The following is a 21,678-nucleotide window of genomic DNA, read 5'->3' as shown; positions in this document are numbered from 1 at the left end:
ACCACCAGGGCTCTGCTGTGCCCTGGCGTCTCCGTACACACGCGGTGAGTGGCATCTAACCGAGTTGTCAGGAGCTACGCTCACTCCTAATCGTGGTTACTGTTCGCCAATCTCTCTTCCTTTTAATGGTGCTTCTCTTCCTCCTGGAGCTCCCCGGAAAGCCACGTTCTGAAATTATATATGCTCTATCAACTAACCCTGGATCCTTGTACGTCCTTATCCCCCTTTCCAGATTAGTCGAGGTCATTTCCATCTCCTTCGCCTCCTGTCTAGATTGTGCTCTGACTCGTCGACAGCTACAAGCCTCCGCACATGCTTACCACTGGATCTTCATGTAGAAAATGACCATGATGAGCGTGACGCAGAAGCCCATGGGGAGCAGGACTCTTAGCAGCATCTGGTCTACGGAGCAAGAGAAAAGGCGAGCGTGAGGACTTGCTCTGTGCCTAAAGCAGGGAGTGGATTAAAACAATGTGCACGCGCTTCTGATCCTTTGCATGTCCATTAGGGCGGGCTCCACACGAGAGGCGCTCTCGTGACTTTCACATGAAAGTCAGACACTGCGTGAGGCAAAAACTTGTCAGAGACGGAAAACTCAAATGCTTTCCCTCGAAATGATTCCCTGAGCCTCGTGAATGTTCCGAAGAACTATTTTGGCCGAACTGAAAATCAGAACCTCCCAAACAGGGCGAAACAAAAAATGAATAACGATTGGTCCTGTAACCCCAATTCAAGGAAGCTCAGATGTGAAAGCTGGAAATGGTCGCCAAAATGGCAAGAGCTGTCTCCTCCCTCCTTCCTGCGGCACGTTCCTGGTGCGATCGCCTGGGCTGCGCCTCGCTGCTGCTCGCTGAGGGCAGCTGCGCTTCACCTTTGTGCCAAGTTTCTTTAAATCTTCGGTTGTGGTTGGTGTGGGCTTGTCATTTCTTTCACCAGTGAAAGAGCAACATCCTGAATTTGGAAATGGGCAATTTAGAAATTGTACATCCGAAAGGAGAGGTGCTAAGGCTGGCGGTGGCTGCCCAGTAAGCCTCGTGATTGTCCTTAGTCTCAAACAGGGGGAAGAAGGCAGGAGCATCGCGGACCAGTTCTCTCTTCCCCTAATGGGTCCAGGGAAGAGCGGGTGGGGAAGATGTTAAGATTATAGGAATTCAAGTGCCGGAAATTATTCAGAGAACTGGAATTGGTAAGCCCTCAAATGTTTTTGTCTAATTCGCTTATAAATGTAAGATGAAAAGGGAGACTGCACACTTTCCGTTGTACGCACGTTAGTTGCTCCTGTCGGGAGCACGTGGGATTTTACCATTGCCTTTGGGGATGCTGTGTGGGTAAAGAGTGGAGAATGATTGGGGCAGGGAATGTATGGATGTGCTTTATACAATTGATGTATGTATATGTATGGATTGCGGTAAGAGTTGTATGAGTCCCTAATAAAATGTAAAAGAAGAAAAGAGAAAAAAATGATTAGGGCAAAGACTGTACAGATGTGCTTTATACAATTGATGTATGTATATGTATGAACTGTGAAAAGAATTGTATGAGCCCCAATAAATTGTTAAAAAAAAAAAAAGAGTGGAGTGCAGGTGTTAAGTTGAAAAGGGGGTAGTTTGTGATGGCTAGAGTTTATGTCGGCTGGCACTGTGGGAATGTCTAGGCGGACTGCAGCTGATGAATCGGGCCACAGCCTGGTGAGGTCTCCTTGGGGATAGAGCCTTTTTCTAAGACACACTGAGGAGCAGGGAGCCCTCTTTGGCCATTCGCCCTCCTGCTTGCCTGGGCTGTGCACTGCGCTCTGGGATTGGCAGCTCCCACTGCCTGCTGACCCCGGAGCTGTGGTGCCCTGCCACGTTCCTGAAGGTTTTAGATCCACACGGCCCTGCACTTTTTCTTCCTGCTTCACTGCCTGGCAACTGCCTGGGTTGGAGAGTCCTAAGCTAGCATTGGATTCAGGCACTTGAGTTGGATCGAGCCGGGCCACCTTCCTGGCATAAAGCTCTTTCTTACACATATGTGCGGGCCACTGGCTTCACTTCTTAAGAAGGCTCCGCCTGACACATGTAGCACGGGCTGTCCTAGAAGAATTTCATAGGGAAACCTTAGCCCATCTGTCCGCAGCCCTGCTCTTAGCCTGTCAGACTTCTTTGAGTTTCCCAAATTCAAAGGAACATTTCCAAGGAATCCAGTGTTCGTTATTTCGAGGATGCTCAAACTCCAACTGTGATGTGCACATTGGCGTGGTCAGCAGGCTTTATGAGGGCTGGCTAGAGAGTTGGAAACACCACGTCAGAAGTGTATTGAATCTGATAGAGGATAAGTCAGGAAACAATCGCTTTACATTTTGATATTTTTGTTTGATAAAGGCTTCTAGGATTTTGTGTGATACTTTTTGACCCACTGCTATACATGCATCTGCCAAGTACGTGGTAATATTGGAAGGAAATCTGCCTAAAAATAACTAGAATATGAATGCAAATATGGCAAGAGTACTCAACATGATGCAAGCGTTGGGCTCCCATCTTGCTCTTTTTATGAGAGTTCTTGCCTTCGGTTTGTTGACTGAGGCCCTTGTGTTAGCCCAGCAAATACTGAGGCCATACGGTGCCACCCTAGTAAGGCAAGTCGTAATCACTGCTCGGGGCCCTTGGGGAATCAGCAGTCCCCCCTGATGGGCCCATCTCACCCCTGCATTCCGGCTGCAGCAGAAGAACCCTGGCCCCTAGGGCAGCCTCATGTGGCCTCAGTGGCTTAAGGAACGATACCTTCAGATCGGACTAGGTAGCCTACTTGCTTGCCAAGAAACACCTTCCAGTGTGGACCTCCTAAGGACCCTCATTGGAGATGCTCTTGATATTTTCTCCCTTCCATCGGTTGCTTTTCCCTGTCGCCTTCCTGTTTTCTAGCTACCAGACAGGCTAGGATTTTCCATGGCAACAACTACCTGCCAATCTCTTATTCCTGTCATCCATTCCCTTTTCTTTCTCCATCTGTCAGACCAAATGCATTTTGCAAATACTGACCCCTCCATCTCAGCCTTTCTGTTATCAAATGTGCAGACGGGGAGCCTGTGGACAAACGCTGCCTCCTCCTGCTCTGGTCTCCACCCAAACCCCACCACCCCGCGAGTAGGTGGCAAAGGCAGGCAGCCATCGATGTTGGGGAAAGTTGGCTGCAGACAGCAATTCTGCTGAGAAAACCATTCCTGCCCTTCTCTAGGCGGCAGCCTGTGGCTCATCTTATTATTACATAGATTATAGTAATACTAAAGTATACTGCCTGTGATTTTCAAAGCTTGCTAAGCCTGAGTTCCTGAGAATTGCCTCACGGGTCCCCAAGGAAGGTTCTAAATCAAAACTCAGTCAGACCGGCTCCACTCTTAACCTATTTTATGAGGTGGGGCTGTACATAGCATATTCTTGTGTGTGTGAAACAGAGGATTTCACTTCAAAAAAGAGAGAAAATAACAAGAGGAAAGGTTTGAAAGTCCTACTCTAGACAAAGCCAAGGCAACGTTGTGTGATTTGTTAGTTTCCTAGGAGGTAGAGTTTTGATTTAGAAAGTCTTTACTGTATTCTCTTTTCTGAAAATCATGTTATTGGGAGCTCTTACAGATATTATAACAATCTATAATTCAATTAGATCAAGCATAATTGTACAATTGCTGCCACCATCAGTTTCAAAACATTTTCTTTCTTCTTGAACTTCTTGATATCAGCTCCCTTTATTCACCTCCTCCCCCACCCTCCCCCAAAGGAATCCTTATTATTAGATTATATATTATTATTATTTACTGACTCTTATACTATCCAGTGTATCTGTTGACCTACAATTCTGTTATTTTTCCCCTGGAGGGGGGTTATACAGTTGCATCATCGCTATCAGTTCCCTCTTTCCTCCCGACCCCCATCTCTCTGCCTGTACCCTCTGGGAATCATTACTGCCATTACTATTTGTGCAGGGTTTATCTCTCCTGGATTTCAGGCATCAAATGATCTAAGTTATACAAATTAACAAATGCAGGTCTAACAGAATGAATGAAGTAAAACTAAGACCCTAATACTAAGGAGAGGAGATTTTAAGGAACGAGAGGACAGTGATGTGTTTCATCAGTGCTGTACTGCCCCTTGGACAGAGCATCTCTTCTGCGTGGCCCTTCTGTGAGGGCCTGTCTGATTATCTTACAGGTGGGTTTTGGGTCTCCCCTTTGTCTATGTTCCTTCACATCAATTTGATTGCTTGTTTTTGAACTTCTGATACCTAATCCCAATGATACCATGATAACATAGGATGGTGTGATTCTTCCATGTGGGCTCTGTTGCTTCCATGCTAGATGGCCACTTGTTTAACTTGAAGTCTTTAAGACCACCAGGCCCTATACCTTTTAACAGCCTGGCACTGTTAGCTTTCTTCACCACATTTGCTTATGTACCCATTTTGTCTTCAGCAATCTTGTCGGGAAGGTGAGTATCATACACTGCCACTTTATTAGAACAAACCATTTTTGTACTCAGGTATGATTTATGTAGAGGTCCAAAGTCCATTTGCTTCCTTATTATTTTTACACACACACACACACATTGACAAATATACCTATCATTTTATATTTACCGTATATACTCAAGTATAAGCCAGCTCGAATATCAGCCAAAGCACTTAATTTTACCACAAAACTGCATAAAAAAATGTGCTGTATAACCCCACTCAGCTTATACAGGAGTACATAGGTATATATTTACATATATAGTTATATTCATACCTATATATATCATTTGTACTTCCCTTTTCTTTCCTTCCGCCCTGCCATCATGTTTCCCCATTGTTCACCTCTCAGTAATCCCTTACCATATTCATCTGCAGTTGTGATCTCCGTGAACGTTCCATTGGGGCCCTTTCCAGCACTCGTGAATGCAGTGACGAAAAACTCATAGGTAGATTTTGGCTGTAGGTGTTCCGCCATGAATGTTTTTTGTTCTGGATCATTAATTTCATATTTGCAATATGATGAATTATCTGTGATTAAAAAGAAAATATTTTCAAGGAATGATAGAGGTCTGGTGAGAATATTAGGGATGCATATTTTTATTTATTTTATTTACATGGTTATTGTTTTAAAACCAAACGAAATTATAATTGCACACATTGGAGACACTGGTAAAAAATGCTGGAGCTGGCAAGAAATTCAAGATATCCATTTAAGCAAGTAAGAACTTGCAGGAAACGTAAATGAAATTTTAATAATATTTAACCAGGGCTGAGGAAAAAGGGTTACAAGAGTGTTTCACAAGTGGCTGCTTTTCTTAAGGAGCTACCGGGGTTCAATGTGTCCAGAAATAGAAGATGACATTGTTCATTAACGAAATGAAGACATCAGTCCCCACCATCGTGCCCATCCTATTAGTGGGTTTAAGAAACTTTTCTGCTCTCGTGGTGCTGGGAACATTGTCAATGAGAGGTTACACTTGTACAACGTGACTCATGGAACTGATGTTGACAACCTGCACATCTAAATAAATGTTGAGTTGAGATTTTATTATCTATACAGTCACATAGAGATAGATATAGGTGATAGAAACAGATATAACAAGAAAGAAAATGGAGAAGATCACACCGGATAGCGTTCAGCCTGGCTAGACGGTGATGGCAGCACTTAAAATTATTCCAAATAATAAGAACTTGAAAAAGCAAGCAAATCAAACCACCAGCCTCACCTGGGAGAGTCACCCTTTTATCTACTTGGGCGCAGTGCTGCATCTTGGATTTCAGGTAGACATAGTAGCCTCTGATAAAGCCGTGTTGGGATTCGGTGGAGTAATCCTTCCAACTCAGAGTGAAGGAATGGGCATTCAGTTGATCCACAGTCACTTGAGGGTTGACCAGAGGAACTGGGGGTGGAAGTTGGGGTGGGAACACAGCCATGATTTAGAAAATTCTCCTGGAGCATCAACTCCAATAAGAATAGGACTGTTGCTACTTCTAGAAGCCAAATGAATTGTGCCAAAGGAAGGAGGGTTCTCTTTCCATCACTGGACTGGAGATGAGAGCAGGAATGGAGTTTCGCAGCCCTCGTACTCAAGGCTTGCCCTTGGACGTGAAATGAATGAACGCCAGCATGACTGAGGAACCTGCACACCATCACCCAGCATAAAGCAGACCAGCCTTGCTTCGACTGAGCTCTAGTCTTGAATTCTAAGGATTCTGTGGGGGAAGATTTCGCCCGAGAACTGTCTGGAGTGAGGAGGGAGGGGAAGAGGAGCGACATTCAAAAATAGGAGAGTGACTGTGAACAGAAACACGTTTCCAGCAAGGTGGTGCCCTGTTATCCAAAATTCCAAGTCCAGCTTAGAGCAGAGGACATAGCGAACTGTGCTTTGTAAGCGAACTGGATGCCAAGGCTGTGAATCTTGACAGAAGTCGACTGCTCCATCCTTCTCCTAAGACGTGGATCGTGGGCTTGAACCGTCAGTCGTTTGGCTAGCAGCCAAGCAAAAGTTCTCCAAATGTCATAGACAAAACCCAGAAGTGTCCATTTCTAAAGCCTCCCTGATATGCTTATAAGATTGGCTTGTGCACACTTAGGCCTCTGCACATACATAACACACAGGCACAGGAAGAACACTGGCTTCTTGCCTGTTTGCAGAGTGCAGATGCAACCCCCCATCCAAAGAAAACCCCCCAGAGTTGGTCTGACTAGGGAGAGGCAAGCCAGGCCCCGCTGCACGGCTCTCCTGGGCCAAAGATGGTTAATTGACCACCACAGGACAGCATCAGCCCCGACCCCAGCAGGAACACAATTCTGGTTGGAAATTTCAACACCTAGCTCAAAAGTTTAACACACTCGTCAAAGAAACGGACAAAAAGTAAACATATAAGTTCAAGTCCTTTGACTCGGGTCTTCTATTGTATTTTAGGTTACTCAGGTATTCTACCTTTAAGGCATTTTCAGGAAAAAGTAAATATCGATATGAATGGCTATTTCGCTGAAATGTTGCTGATTCCGTGAGGACATAAAAGATTGAAGAGGGGGAGATTTAACATTGGGGACTGTAACTGAATTCTAGTCTCTACAACCCTCCTTCACGCCCCTGCACAGGTGATGTAAGAGAGGCACGCAACGAGGAACTTGGAAGTCATCAAACATAATGTGGCTGAGTTAGAAAAGCAGTAACAGTGTACAGAGCCAAGCTCCCATTCACACGGCGTGGGGCCACCCCGGATCTCCTGGGGCTCCACAAGGGAGAACAGCACCCATCTCCACACCAGCCCAGGCAGACGTCAGACCTGCCCCCACCCTCGATCCGTCTGTACCCTATTCTTTCTGACACCACCCATGGCACCTCGACATGGGGACAAAGGGCTGCCAGAAGGAAACCCAAATGCTGACTCTGGAAATATGCCTTGTGCTGACATTACCAGTGATTTTTCTTCCTTCTCTCTCTCTCTCTCTCTCTCTCTCTGCTTCACATCTTATAAACTATTTTCACTGAAAACATTGTACATTTGTATGCTTAACGCACCATAAAAAAGCAATTACTAACATTGGCGGAAGGCTGACAATTTGGCAAAGTGCCGACAGCCCCCTGTGCCCAGGGTTTGCAGCCGCAGGACACATGCGGCGGCGCCTTTCAACTTACCCAGTTCCTGGTAGTATCCTGTTTTTTTCTCTAATAAAGAAGCCATCAATTTTGTGGACAATTCATAAATTCTGAAGTTGTATCTAATCCCCGGTCTAAAAGCATCTAGAAAAGAAAAGTCAACTCATTTTCAATATCACAGAAAGACAGCCTTTTTCATTTCAGGGTCGAGAATGATAAAACGATAGATGATCCTGGAATAAATCCATTCTCACGATTTCTTTACTTCCCGTGCACAGCCTTCTCTGCTTGCGTTAGACTTCGGAGTCCCTCACGTCGCAACCCCCTTGCACCACTGTTACTGCCCATGCTGACTGGGGTTGTCCACTCTCGCCTCTTGAGCAAGCGTTCCATCTAATATGTCCTTATGTGTGTGCTTGAGCCTGGGTGCAGTTAGACCAGGCACATCCCACCATTGCAAACCCTCCTTTGACCCTCAATTCCCTTCCAGCCACTTGCCTTTTCTCTTCTCCTTCAAAGCCAAGCTTCCGATGCTTGGCTTCTGCTCTCACACGTTCCCCCGCGCCTCTGCCTACTCAGTCTGCTGCCCACACCCACAAGTCCACAACAAAAGAGATATAGGCACACCCAGGTTCTTGATGCCATTATCCTCAATAGCAAAAAGATGGTACCCACTTGAGTGCCCATCAGTGGATGACCGAGTAAGCAAACTGGCACACACAGATGTCAGAGGAGAAGGATAACCCAGTGAGGCGACAACACGGATGCCCCAGGAAGACCCTGCGGAGCGAAGTCCATCAGTCACCGCCAAAGGACAAGTGCTGCACATGGCCGCTGCTGTAGAATGCCAAGAGGAGATTTGCCAAGAAAGAAAGATCATCCGAGTGGGAGGGCAAGTCACTAACTCCTGGAGAGGCATGCATTCGCTGGAGTGGGGTAAAAAGCAGTGTCCACAGACGGGGGGCCAGATCCAGGCAAATGAAGCCATTAGGAGGAGCACAGAGTGAAAGGCCCCAGAGAGAGACACTGTCGACGCGATCTTCCAACACCAGTGATCACACCGATTCCCAAGTGGACACAGGTAGGCATGCAAGATGAACAGGCGTGGTATGGCAAATGGGACCCCAAATACATACAGGTGGGGTCGAGGATATTTCTATATATATATTTACATGTATATGCATAGAAATACATACACATACATAGACACCTAAATACCTATGTATATACATATATAGAATATTTCCATTAATGTATGGAGCATTCAAGGGGCAAAGTTATGAAAACTTCTCAGTTATAAGAAAACACTTTGAAGGAATGGGTGTTCAGGACCACAGTCTTGGGGGACAGCAGGGTCAAGTGGCATAGCGTGGCCCACAAAGACGGTGCTCTGCTCTGGTGAGCAGTACAGTGATGGGGGTCCTAAACGCTGGTGCAAGCCACTCAGGTGCAACTGTTGGTGCCCTCCTTTGGATCAAAGAGAGAAGAAATGAAAGACATACGACAACCGAGATGGAGCACAAGAGCCTCGCTCGCCTCCACGCCTAGAAGAACTTGCTGCTGCCGGCTCTAACTACCAAGCGCTCGGGAAGGAACAGCATTGGAGATCCTGGATAACGTGAGAGGAAACTGAGGAACAAACCCCACATCTTAAAAGTAGGCCCGATCGACTTGTCTCACTGGCGGGAGTCCTGAGCTTCTGGCGGTTCAACTGAGCGTCCTCTGGCAGAGGGAGAGGAGACAGGACCCGCTGGGAAGGGAGACACCAGGAAGAAGCAGGGATCACAAACCGTTCTCAAGATACAAAACCTGTAGGAATCCCAGAGTTGTTCTGTAAACTTTCACCCAAATCGCTGTGAAAGACAAAACAACTCCCTGCCATCGAGTCCACGCTGGCTCAGAGCGACCCTGTAGGGCAGGGCGGAACTGCCCCTGTGGGTTTCCGAGAGGGGGCAGAAGGCTCCATCTGTCCGTCTCCCCAGAGGGGAGCATACCCAGACAACTGTTCCTATCAGTCTCGCTCTTCACGGGAGGCCATTCACTTCCAGCAAAAACACACACTACAAGCCACAGAAAATCACTCCGGGCCTTCCGTCCAGCTGTTCTCTATCAAATCTTCCAGCACAACATTACAAAATCTGAACTCTTCCCACCCACGGTAGATTTGTAATGTCCAAAATATTGACTTCGCTAAGTCAAACTGTCTGGGAGGTGGTTCAGAAGTCCTAGCTGAACTTACTGATCAGAGGACGAAGCTGGATCAAAAGATGGCAGCAGCTTCTTACCGGGGCTGATGACTGTGTGTGTGCTCTTGGGACCCAGTTTCTTCCACTGGAGACCATGGAGGGGTCCCAAGGCCTGCTCGTACCACTCCACCACGTAGCCTTCGGCATCTCCAGATCGAGGCTTCCAGGACAGAAAGACGCCATCCGCTGTGCCCATAACTCTTTTTTCTTCAACCTCTTCTGTATAAAAAAAATGAATCAATGCTTCAGATTGAACTACCTGTGCAATTTTACAAAGCATCTGAAGAAGAAAATGAACATGAACTTGCAAAGTACTTCCCAGGGGGTGAGACACATTTTCATGCCTCTCACTTTGCATAAATTCACATCTGACCCAGGGCTGTCTCTTATCCAGATCTTCTGAGACCCTATCAGGAGTCAGCGCACTACAGTCTGTGGACAAATGCAACCACCAGGACTTGGTTACTAACTGAAAGGTTGATGGTTTGGACCCAGTGTGGTAGTTAAACTATCTGGTGTTAGTTTGAGAGGATTATGAGTGAAGGGGTGGAGTCTGCCCTGTCAATCAAGATATAACCAATGAGGCCTCTGTGTTGGCATGGCCTTCTCCTGAGGATTCTGGGAATTCCGGTATTTCCCCCAAGGAGGAACCTTGGAGGTGGGAGACACTGGCTATCTCTGCTGACACCCTGAGAGATGCTCTACTGACAAGACACATGGCACCATGCCTGGGAGCTAGAGAAGCCACATGAACCTACCCTGATGCAACCAGACCACGTGGACACCCCTGCCAGCACTGAGATGCTTACACTGCTACTGGATCTACATGACTTTCCACCCACTGGCATGTGATCCTCCTGCATTTGGCATCACTGCATGTATTTCGTGAGTCTGAAGAGGACTTTATAGATTGGTATTGGAGATATGAGCTAATGTTGGACTATGGACTTGCTTTGGACTGGGCTGGGACGCTTTCTCAATATTCAATTGCTCTTGTATATAAACCTCTTTCTTATATACATATAAATGTCTATGAATTTGTTTCTCTAGTCTACCCAGATTAACACACCCACCCAGAGGGGCCTCGGAGACAAAACCTGGGAATCTGCATCCAAAAGGTGAGAGCCAGGGAAAGGATGGCACGCAGTTCGGCTCTGCAGCACACGGGATCGCAGAATCAAGGTGACCAGATGGCAATTGTGCCTTTGACATATTTAAAGGGTGGCAGAAACCACCGCAGCCACAGCAAGAAAAAACAAGGAAGACTACGGGATATGTTAAAGAGATCGTGGGAATCCAAAAAACCTAATGCATTTATCATCTACTTTTTTTCCTGAAGAATTTTGCTGACCCGTGACCAGAACAGCATCTGGACTCAGTCTGAATTCCAAAAAAATGCATGTTTCATATTGAATGAATGACTGAATGATGAGGTGTGATTCACCAGTAGAAAGCCGCCCAAGAACAAACCACTGCTCCCGAGATGTTAGGGGTCGAAGTTGAGGTAGGGATGAAAAAAGAAAAAAAAATCAGATAACTACGAAGTCTCATTATGCAAAGACATTTATAAGCCCCAGGACAGAGGCTGCCATGCCCACTCATTTTACAGGCCAAGCAACTTCGCCGAGGGGGTGATCAGTGGAAAGGTGGCCAGGGCCTACTGGCCGTACTCATCTCGAGCAGGACCCCAGCTAGCCCTCAAAGCTGAGGATGTCTCCTTTACGCAGAGGCTGCTTCACCGCCTCTCACTGCACGGGGCAGTGGTCCACGCTGGTTAAAGATTGGAAGCAGACTTCCATTACACGGCTGCTCAGAGCACTGGCCAATGAGGAGTGAATCGTCACTGTTAATCTGAAAGTTAGATTCTATGGGCCTCTTCTACTAGATTTGGCAATCCTAATTACAGTTGCACAAATACCTACAGAAAAAAACCAAATTCACTGCCTCTACGTTGATGCAGACTCCTTGATCCTATAGCGCAGAGTAGAAGTGCCTTTGTGGGCTTCTGAGATGGCAATTCTTTACAGGCATAGAAAGGCCCTTCTTTCTCCCGAGGAGCAGCTGGTTTCGAACTGCTAACCTTATGGGTCAAGGAGTAAGCACTACACTACCAGGGCTCCTAGCCAAAGAATGTTGGTGTGGAGGAGTGGAGTGGAAAAGAATGTGTAGCCCTTGCTAAGCAGTGAGGCTGCAAGATATTTCTTGACGGCTTTCCTGAGGTTGAAATTCTTCTCTTCCCTCATCCACACTGACAGACATGCTCTCTATTATCAAGCAGCCTCTTTCAAATTCTTTTTTTTTAACATTCAGTACCTTCTTTATTATTATTGTTGGGAGTTAATATATATCATATTATTCCATAGTTCAATCACATCAAGCAGTATCATACAATTGCTACCACAAGGAAGGACTAAAGTCTTTACAAGAGCACATTACTGGGTCTTTTCTGCTGCACAGTAGGTGGTGGGTTTAAAAAAAGCCAATCTTGCTGTTCCTGTTCCTAGCTGAAAACCCTCCCTCAATGAAGAGCAGTGAGCTGGAAGGAGTGGGGGGGGGGGGTGTCCCTGAGGATGATGGAGGCTCCAATACTTAAGTTTTCCAAGATAGAGGGGGAAAAGTCAGGGAAGGTATTTCCTAGTCATTAACACCATCATGTGAATTAGCTTCACCTCACTGTTTTTTCTCATAGCCCATTGATGGCTTTATCTCCACTGGTGAATACAAGAATGGGAACCATTTCCGGAAGGCTGCACAGGTACTTTCAAAGGAAAGTCTGGGATTCTGGAGGCTGGGGCATAGAGAAATGAGCCCTCATGGAGCAGTGGTCAAGTGCTTGGCTGCTCCCTGAAAGGTCAGTAGTTCAAAACCATCAGCCACCCATAAGAAAAAGATGTGTTAATCTGCTTCCATAAAGACTGCTGCCTTGGAAATCTTGTGGGCACTTCTAGTCTGTCCTAAGGGATCATTATATATTAGAATCCAGTCAGAGGCAATGGGCTGGTGGGCTTTTATTTAGCGGTTGAGATAGTTAAAGATCATTGTGCCAACCTGGTCAATAAACACATGTGGGGTTAATTGAAGGGCAGAGGGATAAATGACTCAGTGAGCCACGCCTTTCGAGTTCTCAGGTATCTTGCTCTCTGATGGTCGGACCAGGGTGCAGCTTCATTAGCAGTTCCCTGCTTCAGCTGGCAAGGCTCACTTCCTGCAAGTCATCCCTGAGGAGAAGCCACATGGACCTACCCTGATGCAGCCCTGGGTGCTGGAGCACCCGTGTGGAGACCCCTGTCAGTGCTGAGATGCTTACACATTCACTGATTCAGCTTTCCTCCTGTAGTCGGCGTCATTGCATGTGTTTTGTGAGATGGAGGAGGACTTTGTGGATTGGTGTCGGACTTGTGGGCTTGGGCAGCACTGGGTTGGGATGCTTTCTTGATGTGCACTTACCTTTATATAAAACTCTCTCGTATACATATGAGTTTCTATGAATTTGTTTCTCTAAATTTCCCAGACTAGTATAGCGGTGGACGAGATAGCGGCAATCCACTGATGCATAATATTGACTGAATTGCAGCCCTCAAAATATGCCTTGCCTCTTCATGCCCCTGCACCTACGACTGTGATCCTATTTGGAAAGTGGTTTCTCCTTTATCTTAACGAGGTCATACCAGAGTCATACAAGCCCTAACCCTAATTACGTCTGAGGTGGTTAAAGAATAGGGCAGGGACACAGACTCTCATAGGGGGAATGCAGAGGTCCAGAGAGCAGATGCAATGACACACCTAGACAAGCCACCGATGGCTAGCGACCGGAAGCAAAGCTAAACAAGAAAGGGCCTTCCCCGAGAACCAGGCCACTGATTTGGATGGCTAGCCTCCTGAGCTGTGGGCACCCATTTCTGTCCTTGAAAGCCACCACTTGGGGGGGGGGGGGGGAGGACTTTTTGTTACAGTGGCCTTAGCTACCGAAGACAACCCCCAAACAGATAGCAGCACTGCTTTGGACTGCGAGGCCTCCGCCCGCTTCCCGGCACGAGGGCTATGCCCTGTTTGCCCTGCCCTGTTCCGCTGCTTAGGCGAGGAGCCCGGTGGCACACTAGGATAAACATCGGGCTGCTCACTGAGAACTTGTTAGCTTAAATCACTAGAAACCCCATGAGAGGAAGCGGTGACAGTCCACTTCGGTAAGGATTTGCAGCTCCAGAGCCCCGGAGCAGTTCTGCTCTGTCCTGGAGAGTCGCTGGATGTCGGAACTGACTTGAAGGCAGTGGGCTGGCTCCTCGGGGAGCCAGAGCTCACTCTGTGAGCTTCCTTTTCCTACAAAGATGCTCACAAAGCAAAGGGTCCTCTGTCAACTGCTTTTGGCTGTCAGCGGAGAATCCTATTTTATTTTTCTTAATTGCACATGCTGGATAGTTCTTTACAAAAAAAAGAGACAAAATGAAACAAAAAGTCCCCAATACAGTCTCCATTATATCTCCAAGAAATCTCCATTGCTCCCAAGTTGAAGTTTAATTTGGACCGGAAGTACAATACAGCCTGCCCTCCAAAACCAAACCAAACTTACCACCATTGAATTGATTTCAAGCCTAGCTTTATGAGACTAGAAGGCCTCATCTTTCTCCTGCAGAGTATCTGGTGGTTTTGAACTGTTGACCTTGAGGTTAGCAGCCCAACCTATAATCACTATGCCAATAGGGCTGGCAGTAAATAAAGGGGACATCTCTGTCAGGTTCACAAAATGACCTGAAGCTGCCAGCTCCATTGTGCCCAAGGTGGGCAATGTGCTTTATCTCCCAGCATGTCTGTGTAGCCCATCTCTTCTGGCCACTCTCCCAGAGAGAAAGGAGCATTAACCCCAGGTGTAACACCAGGTGTAACACTCAGGTCCCTCCCAACTTGCTTCCTCATTCTCCGGCCGAGAGATGAGCCGCCGAGGCCCCTCTCCACAGTCGTGCCAGTGCCGATGATCACGGGACACGTGAATGTGCACCGATGAGGAAGAGACTGACACAATCAAACCAAGCACAGACCAGCTGCCACTGAGTTGACCTGGCCCCCAGTGGCCCTTTGCCAGAGTCTGTGCGCCCTAGAGTGGTCATCGGCTCCTTTTTTTCTGAAGTCTTTCTTCTGCGGTGTCTGGGGTGGGCTTGAACCATCAATCTTTCGGTTAGCAGATGAGGGGATACCCTTCTGCACCGCCTGGGACTTCAACAAAACGCTGAGGACACACTCCACGCAACCTGTCATTCACAGGCCACAGAGCTCTTAATCAGCAATGCAAAATCTCAACGAGGATCCGGTGCCGGTGAGGCAGCTACTTGAATAAATGAGAGTCGATCTCGCACACCTGCGGGCCAAGCCCCGGGGGAGACATGGCATAAGCCGAGCTGGAGACCACCCTCTCCCACACCAGCGAGGCGCTTCCCAGCTCAGACCTGGTGACTTGCCGGGCACCACGGAAGATGACGCACAGCTTCTCAGGGACCAGACATTTATTTCCCCAATCGATCCGGATCTCCTCGACCACATCCTCAGCGAATGAAACCAAAACAAACTCACCGTCGTCTGCGGAGCCTCCAGCGATGACGACAGCCGAGGCCGGAGAAGTGCCCCCGCGGCTGGTGGCCGTGACGGAGATCCGGTGAGTGGAACTGCCCAGGGTGACTGCTGCGTCACGGAGCGTTGGGGGGACAGAGAGGAGATTCGGTGTGGATGCTTCATCTAGGTTTTCCACAGTTATATTATAGAACAGGACCTTCCTCCATGCGCGATCTTTAGGTGGTAGCTGAAAGAAATACGGAGGGCGCTGGTAATCGTTTCATAAGGGGCGTGCCCTTCAGAAGTTTCCACAATGACGTTTCCACCATCTTACTGTCCCACAACTGCCTTCCACAGACAGACACCCTGTGACATGAAGTGCCGTAATACGGCTCTTTTTGTAATCATGTTTACTGGGGCTCTTACAGCTCTGATAACGTTCCATACATCGACTGTATGATATGTTGCCATCATCATTTCCAAAACATTTTCTACTTGAGCCCTTGGTATAAGCTTCTTTTCCGCTCCCTCCCCAACCCTCCCACCCTCGTGAATCCTTGATCAATTATATATTGTTATTATTTCATATTTTACACTGTCCGTTTTCTCCCTTCACCCACGTGTCTGCGATTCATTCCCTTGGGGTGGGGGGGCTATATATCCAACCTTGTTATGGGTTTCCCTTTATCCTCTTTCCCCTCCCCAATCACTACTCCCACTACTGTTCCTGAGGGCTTTATCTGTCCTGAATTCCCTATGTCGAGAGCACTTATCTGTACCAATGTGTTTACTCCAGCCTCACCAGATGGTAAGGTAGAGCTGGGTCATGGTCATGGTCATGGTGGGGGTGGGGAGCAGTCAGGAACTAGAGGAATGATGTGTTTCATCGGTGCTGTGCTGCCCCTTGGTTGAATCGTCACTTCCTCGTAACCCTTCTGTGAGGGGATCTTAATATGGTGTTTCTCTCTATTTCTCTGTAACTCCTATACAGTCACAGGGCAGGGAAAGGTGGACAGGGTGGAACAATCCGTTGGGTAGCCATTCCTCCATGCGTAAGAGCTGAAGAGAGAGAATGTCTGAGACCATCGAGGAGGAGAAGTCGCCAGCGGCACACATTGCAGGCCTTGTCTGTAGTGGCAGTGGCCCCGGAGGCGATGCCACGCACAGGGCGGAGGCACCAGAGCAGAGGGCCACAGCCTGACACTGGGGACTGCGAGACGGTGAGGCAGAGCACTGGGTGGGCCTCCTGACCCGAGAAACATAGCAGAAGCCAAGGGGCCACATGGTTGAAAGGACCCAGATGGAGACATCACTGTCAGCTAAGGAGAGGGGCTGCTATGAACCACCGGCTGTATCTTGACTATTCTAGGATTCCGACGCTTTGTAACCTGTTCACGTCCCTAAACATCCCTCACCCTTGCGCATATTGTCGGTGGGTGCTGTCATGCCAATTGCAATGGATGACAGAGTCCAGCAGAGAAGTGTCAGGGGAGGAATGGTGGGTGTCCGAATAGGGTAAAGATGAAGGAGGGGGAGGCAGGTCTGAGTTCTGCCTCGTGGAAACTGGCCTGGGGCTGGTGTGGTGTTGGATTCTCCTCCCTACTGAAGCCACAGTAAGTCAGCTGTATACTTCATGCCATTTACATACATGCACACACACACGCACACATTCGTGCACGCACACATTCCAGTAAATGCAAACTATTCAAAAAAGAAAACAGCCCTCCAAACCAAGCTTGGAGTCAGGACTCTAACCTACACCTACACAACTGAGGAGGTAGTCTGGCGACTGGGGAGGGAACCTCAAGAGCATAATGTGTATAAGGAAGGGGCGCTAAGTCAAGAGTCCAGGGGAAGGGAGATGTCACCCTGGAGGGAAAAAAACTCAGGGACAGGGCAGCTGAGGGGCAAAGTAGAGTGGAAACAGCCCCACTTTCGCACCTGAGCAGGAGTCCATCTTGGCCAACCCCTCCTCTAAGCTGCCCCTAGAGCCCCAGTTTCCTCTCCTCAGTGATATGCCAAAGGTCACAGAGAATTTATGCCCAAATAGCCCCAAGTCTATGTCCAGGACCTGTTTCTGAGCGCCACCACCCCAGAGGAACCCAGTGCCAAACCAGACTGGAACACTGGCTGGGAGTAGTTTTGGCTTGGGGCTTAGGACGGATCTTGACCATATAGCAGGCTAGTGAGTCCCCTGTGAATGCCCACTGAATGTCCACCGTGTGTATACGGGCCTTTGCTGAGGGAGTCAAAGGCAGATGTGAGGAGATGTGTGTGGTGGACTGAGATCGAGGGCCAACTCTCTGTATTGCCATCTTTGGGTAGAAAACTCAGGAGCTCAAGCTTCTAAAGAGAATCCTGGTCATCTCCGTTGCTATGACGGCACACGAGTCAAGGCTGTGAGGTGCCACTGAGCTGGTTCCATCGCATAGTAGCACTATGTGCCCCCAAACACTGCCCAGTCCTGCGCACCCTCCCGATGGGCCTCACGATTGAGTCCCTGTTGCAGCCAGTGTCCATCCATCTCATCGAGGCCCTTCCTCTTTGTCACTGCCCTCGACTTTAACAAGGATGATGTTCTTCTCAAGTGACTGGTCTCTCCTGATAACACGTTCACAGTACATGAGGCAAAGTCTCACCATCCTTGCCTCTAAGGAACACGCTGGCTGTGTGTCTTTGAAGGCAGATTTATTTGCTCTTTTGAAAGTCCACGGTACTGTAATCTTCTTTGCCAGCACCAAAATTTAAATATATTCATTCTTCTTCCGTTGCCATTATTCCATTTCCCACTTTCGCATGCATAGGAAGCACATGGAAACATCATGGTTTGGATCAGGTGCCTGTTAGTCCTCAAAGTGATAACCTTGCTTTCCAACACTTTAAAGTGGTCTTGGGCAACTAATGCTGTTTCCTTGAGGTGCCCTGGTGCCACACTGGTGAGACAGTGGACTGTGGGACAGGAGAAAGAGGAGCCTTCTGCTCCTGTAAAGGGTTATCGTCTCCGAAATCCACAGGGGCCATTCTACTCTGTCCTAAAAGGTCACTGTGTGTCGGAATTGACTTGAGAGCACCGAGAGAGCTGTTTCCATGAGCACTGATTGTGGATCCAAGCAAGGCTCAATCCTTGAACGACTTCAGTCTTTCCGCCATTTGTCATGATGCCACCCATTGGTTCAGTCGTGAGGACTTCGGTCTCCTTTACATGGAGATTAGTTAAGGTAGAGGGATACAATATTTATATTACATTTTTTTAAATGAGCCCTGGTGATTTAATGGATTAAGTATTGGGGTGTTAGCGACAAGGTGAACAATTCCGGAAAAAGGAGAGGTTGTCTGCTCTTGGAAAGATTTGGAGTCTCGGAAACTCAAAGGAGCAAGTTCTAGTCTGTCCTGTAGGGTCGCTATGAGTCAGATGAGTAAGTAAGCACAAGTAAGCCTGTGCTTATTTCACTTGGTACTCCAGCCCTGGATACTGTGGACATGTTGACAGGAGAGACCAGTCCCTGGAGAAGGACACCGTGCTCGGTAAAGTAGAAGTGCCGTATAAAGGAAGACAAGACGGACTGACACGGTGGCTGCACCAGGGGCCTCAAACCTGAGAACAATTGTGAGGATGGTGGAGGACCAGGCGGTGTTTCATTCTGTTGTACACAGGGATGCTATGAGTCAGAACCATAGCAACCACAACTCTCTGTTGGGTGATCTTATCTGGGATTATAAATTTGAAAAGAGACTTTGATTCTGTAGGAAGATGCTGTGAGTTTGGGAGAGAGATTGATGCAAGATCTCCCTAAAAGCAGAATCTTGGATGTGGTGGGGGAAAAAAGTGAAACGGCTCATTAGAGATTAGTAAGGAAGTATAGGGAGTACGTGAATTCCTTGCTCATTATGTATTCCAATAGTACTCCAAGCATCGGGGACATGGATGTGTACTGGGGATTCTGACACTTGTTAAGAAATTCTACTGGATTAACAAGTAGGTCAATAGCCATGGTTTCCTAAGGAAAGACTTCTTGGCAAGCAAACTTGGCTTTGAGGGATCCGGGCAGCTTACCTTCCAGTGTAAAGTCACGTTGTAACCTCCTGGCACCGAGTCCACAGTTCGCCACACGTCAGGAGCGGAGGGAGCTAAAATGGACCAGGGGAAAGTCCTTGGGTGAGAACATGTATGCACAACAACACAGTCAACCTTGGTCTAATCCACACCAGGAAACCACACTCTAGGAAATAACCACAGGCGTTACTTTAGCTAATTGTGTACCACTTCATAGTGCCGCGTGGACACAGTGTTTTGTTTGTTTTTACAGACTGAAGGGTGGTGGCAACCCTGACTTGAACAAGTCTGTTGGCATAATTTTGTTTGTTTTCTCAACAATGTGAGCCCCCTTTGTGTCTCTGTGTGCTGTTTTGGCCATTCTTACATTCCAGATTTCCCCAAATGCTGTCTCCTTGTTCATAGACCACAAGACAGTATAAACATAACTTTTCAAATTCCTTAGGAGGAAGGGTGGTGAGACTTCAGCTTGCCACTTTGGACAAGGCACCAGGAAAGACCAATTGCTAGCAAAGGACATCTTGTTGGGTAAGGTTCAGAGCCAGCAAAGACTATGAGACGCCCTCAACGAGATGGACTACCAGTGAGCCGTGGCAATGGAGTCACATACGGCCATTGTGACCATGGAGTGAGAGCAGATGACGCCTCCTGCTGTGATACAGTTACTATGAGTTGGCACTGACTAGTACCGAGTCTAGTAAGTGCCCAGTTAGAAGCAGTGTTTTTAAAAGGTCTCTGTGGATGAGGGCGAATGAGTTCCTCTCGTCTGCAGGCTAATAATAAGATAGAATGGAAGAAAGACATAACTCTTCCCTTGGCAGCATGATAGCCAGGACTAGAATGAACAGGGTCACAAGGGTGCAATCACAACAATATCTAGGTCTGGTGAGGATGGCACTCGGGAGTCAGGCTACCTACGTAGGTGAGAGTCCCAATTTAGTCACTTAGTGGCTACCAGTTGCCATTGAGTAAGCTGCCCCATCGGGTTTCCAGGGCTGCAGTCTTCACAGAAGCAGACTGCCACGGCTTTCTCCCAGTGGAGGTGACAGTGGATTCAAACCACCTACCTTTCAGTTAGCAGTTGAGGACTGTGCCATCAGGGCTCCTGATTGGCAAGGCCAGTGACATTACTTAAGTTGGCTGCGCCTCAACAGTCTCATCCCTAACATGGATTGCAAAATGGTGGCGTCCACACTGCAAGAACGCAGGGAAAGCCACAGGCAGCACGTGCAGTGAAGCATGGCCCGTCCTGGACACTGAATGCTCCTTGGCTAGCTCGAACCACCACCATCACTACTGTGCTTGTGATGATGATTCGTAGCTCTCTGCCATTTATGAGCTTTGCACACTGGGCACGTCTGTGCAATCTTTGGGCCCCGGCTGCCACATCTGTAAAGCGGGCAACAGAATACTGTGCGATCTTGAATGGGCGGTCAAGGACGCGGCGTATGTTCACCTACTCTCCCAAGGCCAATTGGAACTCTGAGACCCAAGTCCTGGGGAGGAAAGGACTTTGCTCAGTCAATATTGGAGACAGCTCACAGCCTGTAGTCGCTGAGAACATTGTCTGGCTAATATTGCTATAATGAATAAATATGCTTCTTGATTACATTCCCCAACAAAGCCTGCAATTACTTGGTAAGAGAGAAGCTCTGTCCTTCCTTATCACTTCTCTTTGTCACCAGCTTTGAATTTAAAGGTCAAAGCAAATGCTAATTTAGTATGGCCAATTTAGCATAGCTAATTACAAATCAAATAGCAACACTACTTTACACCGTCTCAGATCAACGTGAATCCAACTTTACCACTAATTTAAACCATTTTGGCAACTTAAAGGACAGAAAGAATGTCCCGGAGAAATGGCCCTCATGCCACGTGTCTGAAGTGGATGGCTGCCTAGTCACAGCTCGCTCGCCATGGTATCCAGATTGTCTCTTAGAAAAGATGGTCGGCCCCTATCTTTGTTTGAATACTCTGTCCTTTGTTTTTGGTTTTTCCAAAAGCTTTCTGGGAAGCCAATCCTCGTGAAGTCTTCTTAGACCAGTGGTTCCCAACCTGTGGGTCGAGACCCCTTTGGGGGTTGAATGACCCTTTCACAGGGGTCACCCGATTCATAACAGTAGCAAAATGACACTTAAGACGTAGCAACGAAAATAAGGTTATGGTTGTGAGGGTCATCACAACATGAGGAACTGTGTGAAAGGGTCGCCGCATTAGGAAGGTTGAGAAACCCTGACATCGACCAGCG

General features: G+C 47.7%; 1 protein-coding gene across 2 annotated transcripts in view; it reads right to left on the bottom strand.

Moving 5' to 3' along the window:
* Positions 1 to 21,678, bottom strand: part of OSMR (oncostatin M receptor) — a 78,531-nt gene that overhangs the window by 3,942 nt on the left and 52,911 nt on the right. For both annotated transcript variants that reach the window (XM_075540958.1, XM_075540959.1), the window contains exons 10-16: positions 19,431 to 19,504; positions 15,398 to 15,623; positions 9,875 to 10,054; positions 7,629 to 7,733; positions 5,706 to 5,879; positions 4,840 to 5,007; positions 321 to 402 (exon numbers count right to left, since the gene is read on the bottom strand). In XM_075540958.1, coding sequence (XP_075397073.1) covers positions 321 to 402; positions 4,840 to 5,007; positions 5,706 to 5,879; positions 7,629 to 7,733; positions 9,875 to 10,054; positions 15,398 to 15,623; positions 19,431 to 19,504 — 1,009 coding nt within the window. The remainder of the gene's footprint in view (positions 1 to 320; positions 403 to 4,839; positions 5,008 to 5,705; positions 5,880 to 7,628; positions 7,734 to 9,874; positions 10,055 to 15,397; positions 15,624 to 19,430; positions 19,505 to 21,678) is intronic.

This window comes from Tenrec ecaudatus, chromosome 2 (assembly GCF_050624435.1).
Source record: "Tenrec ecaudatus isolate mTenEca1 chromosome 2, mTenEca1.hap1, whole genome shotgun sequence".
Classification (NCBI taxonomy): domain Eukaryota; kingdom Metazoa; phylum Chordata; class Mammalia; order Afrosoricida; family Tenrecidae; genus Tenrec; species Tenrec ecaudatus.
The sequence above is the reverse complement of the archived record's forward strand: the minus strand, read 5'-3'. Positions and strand labels throughout refer to the sequence as shown.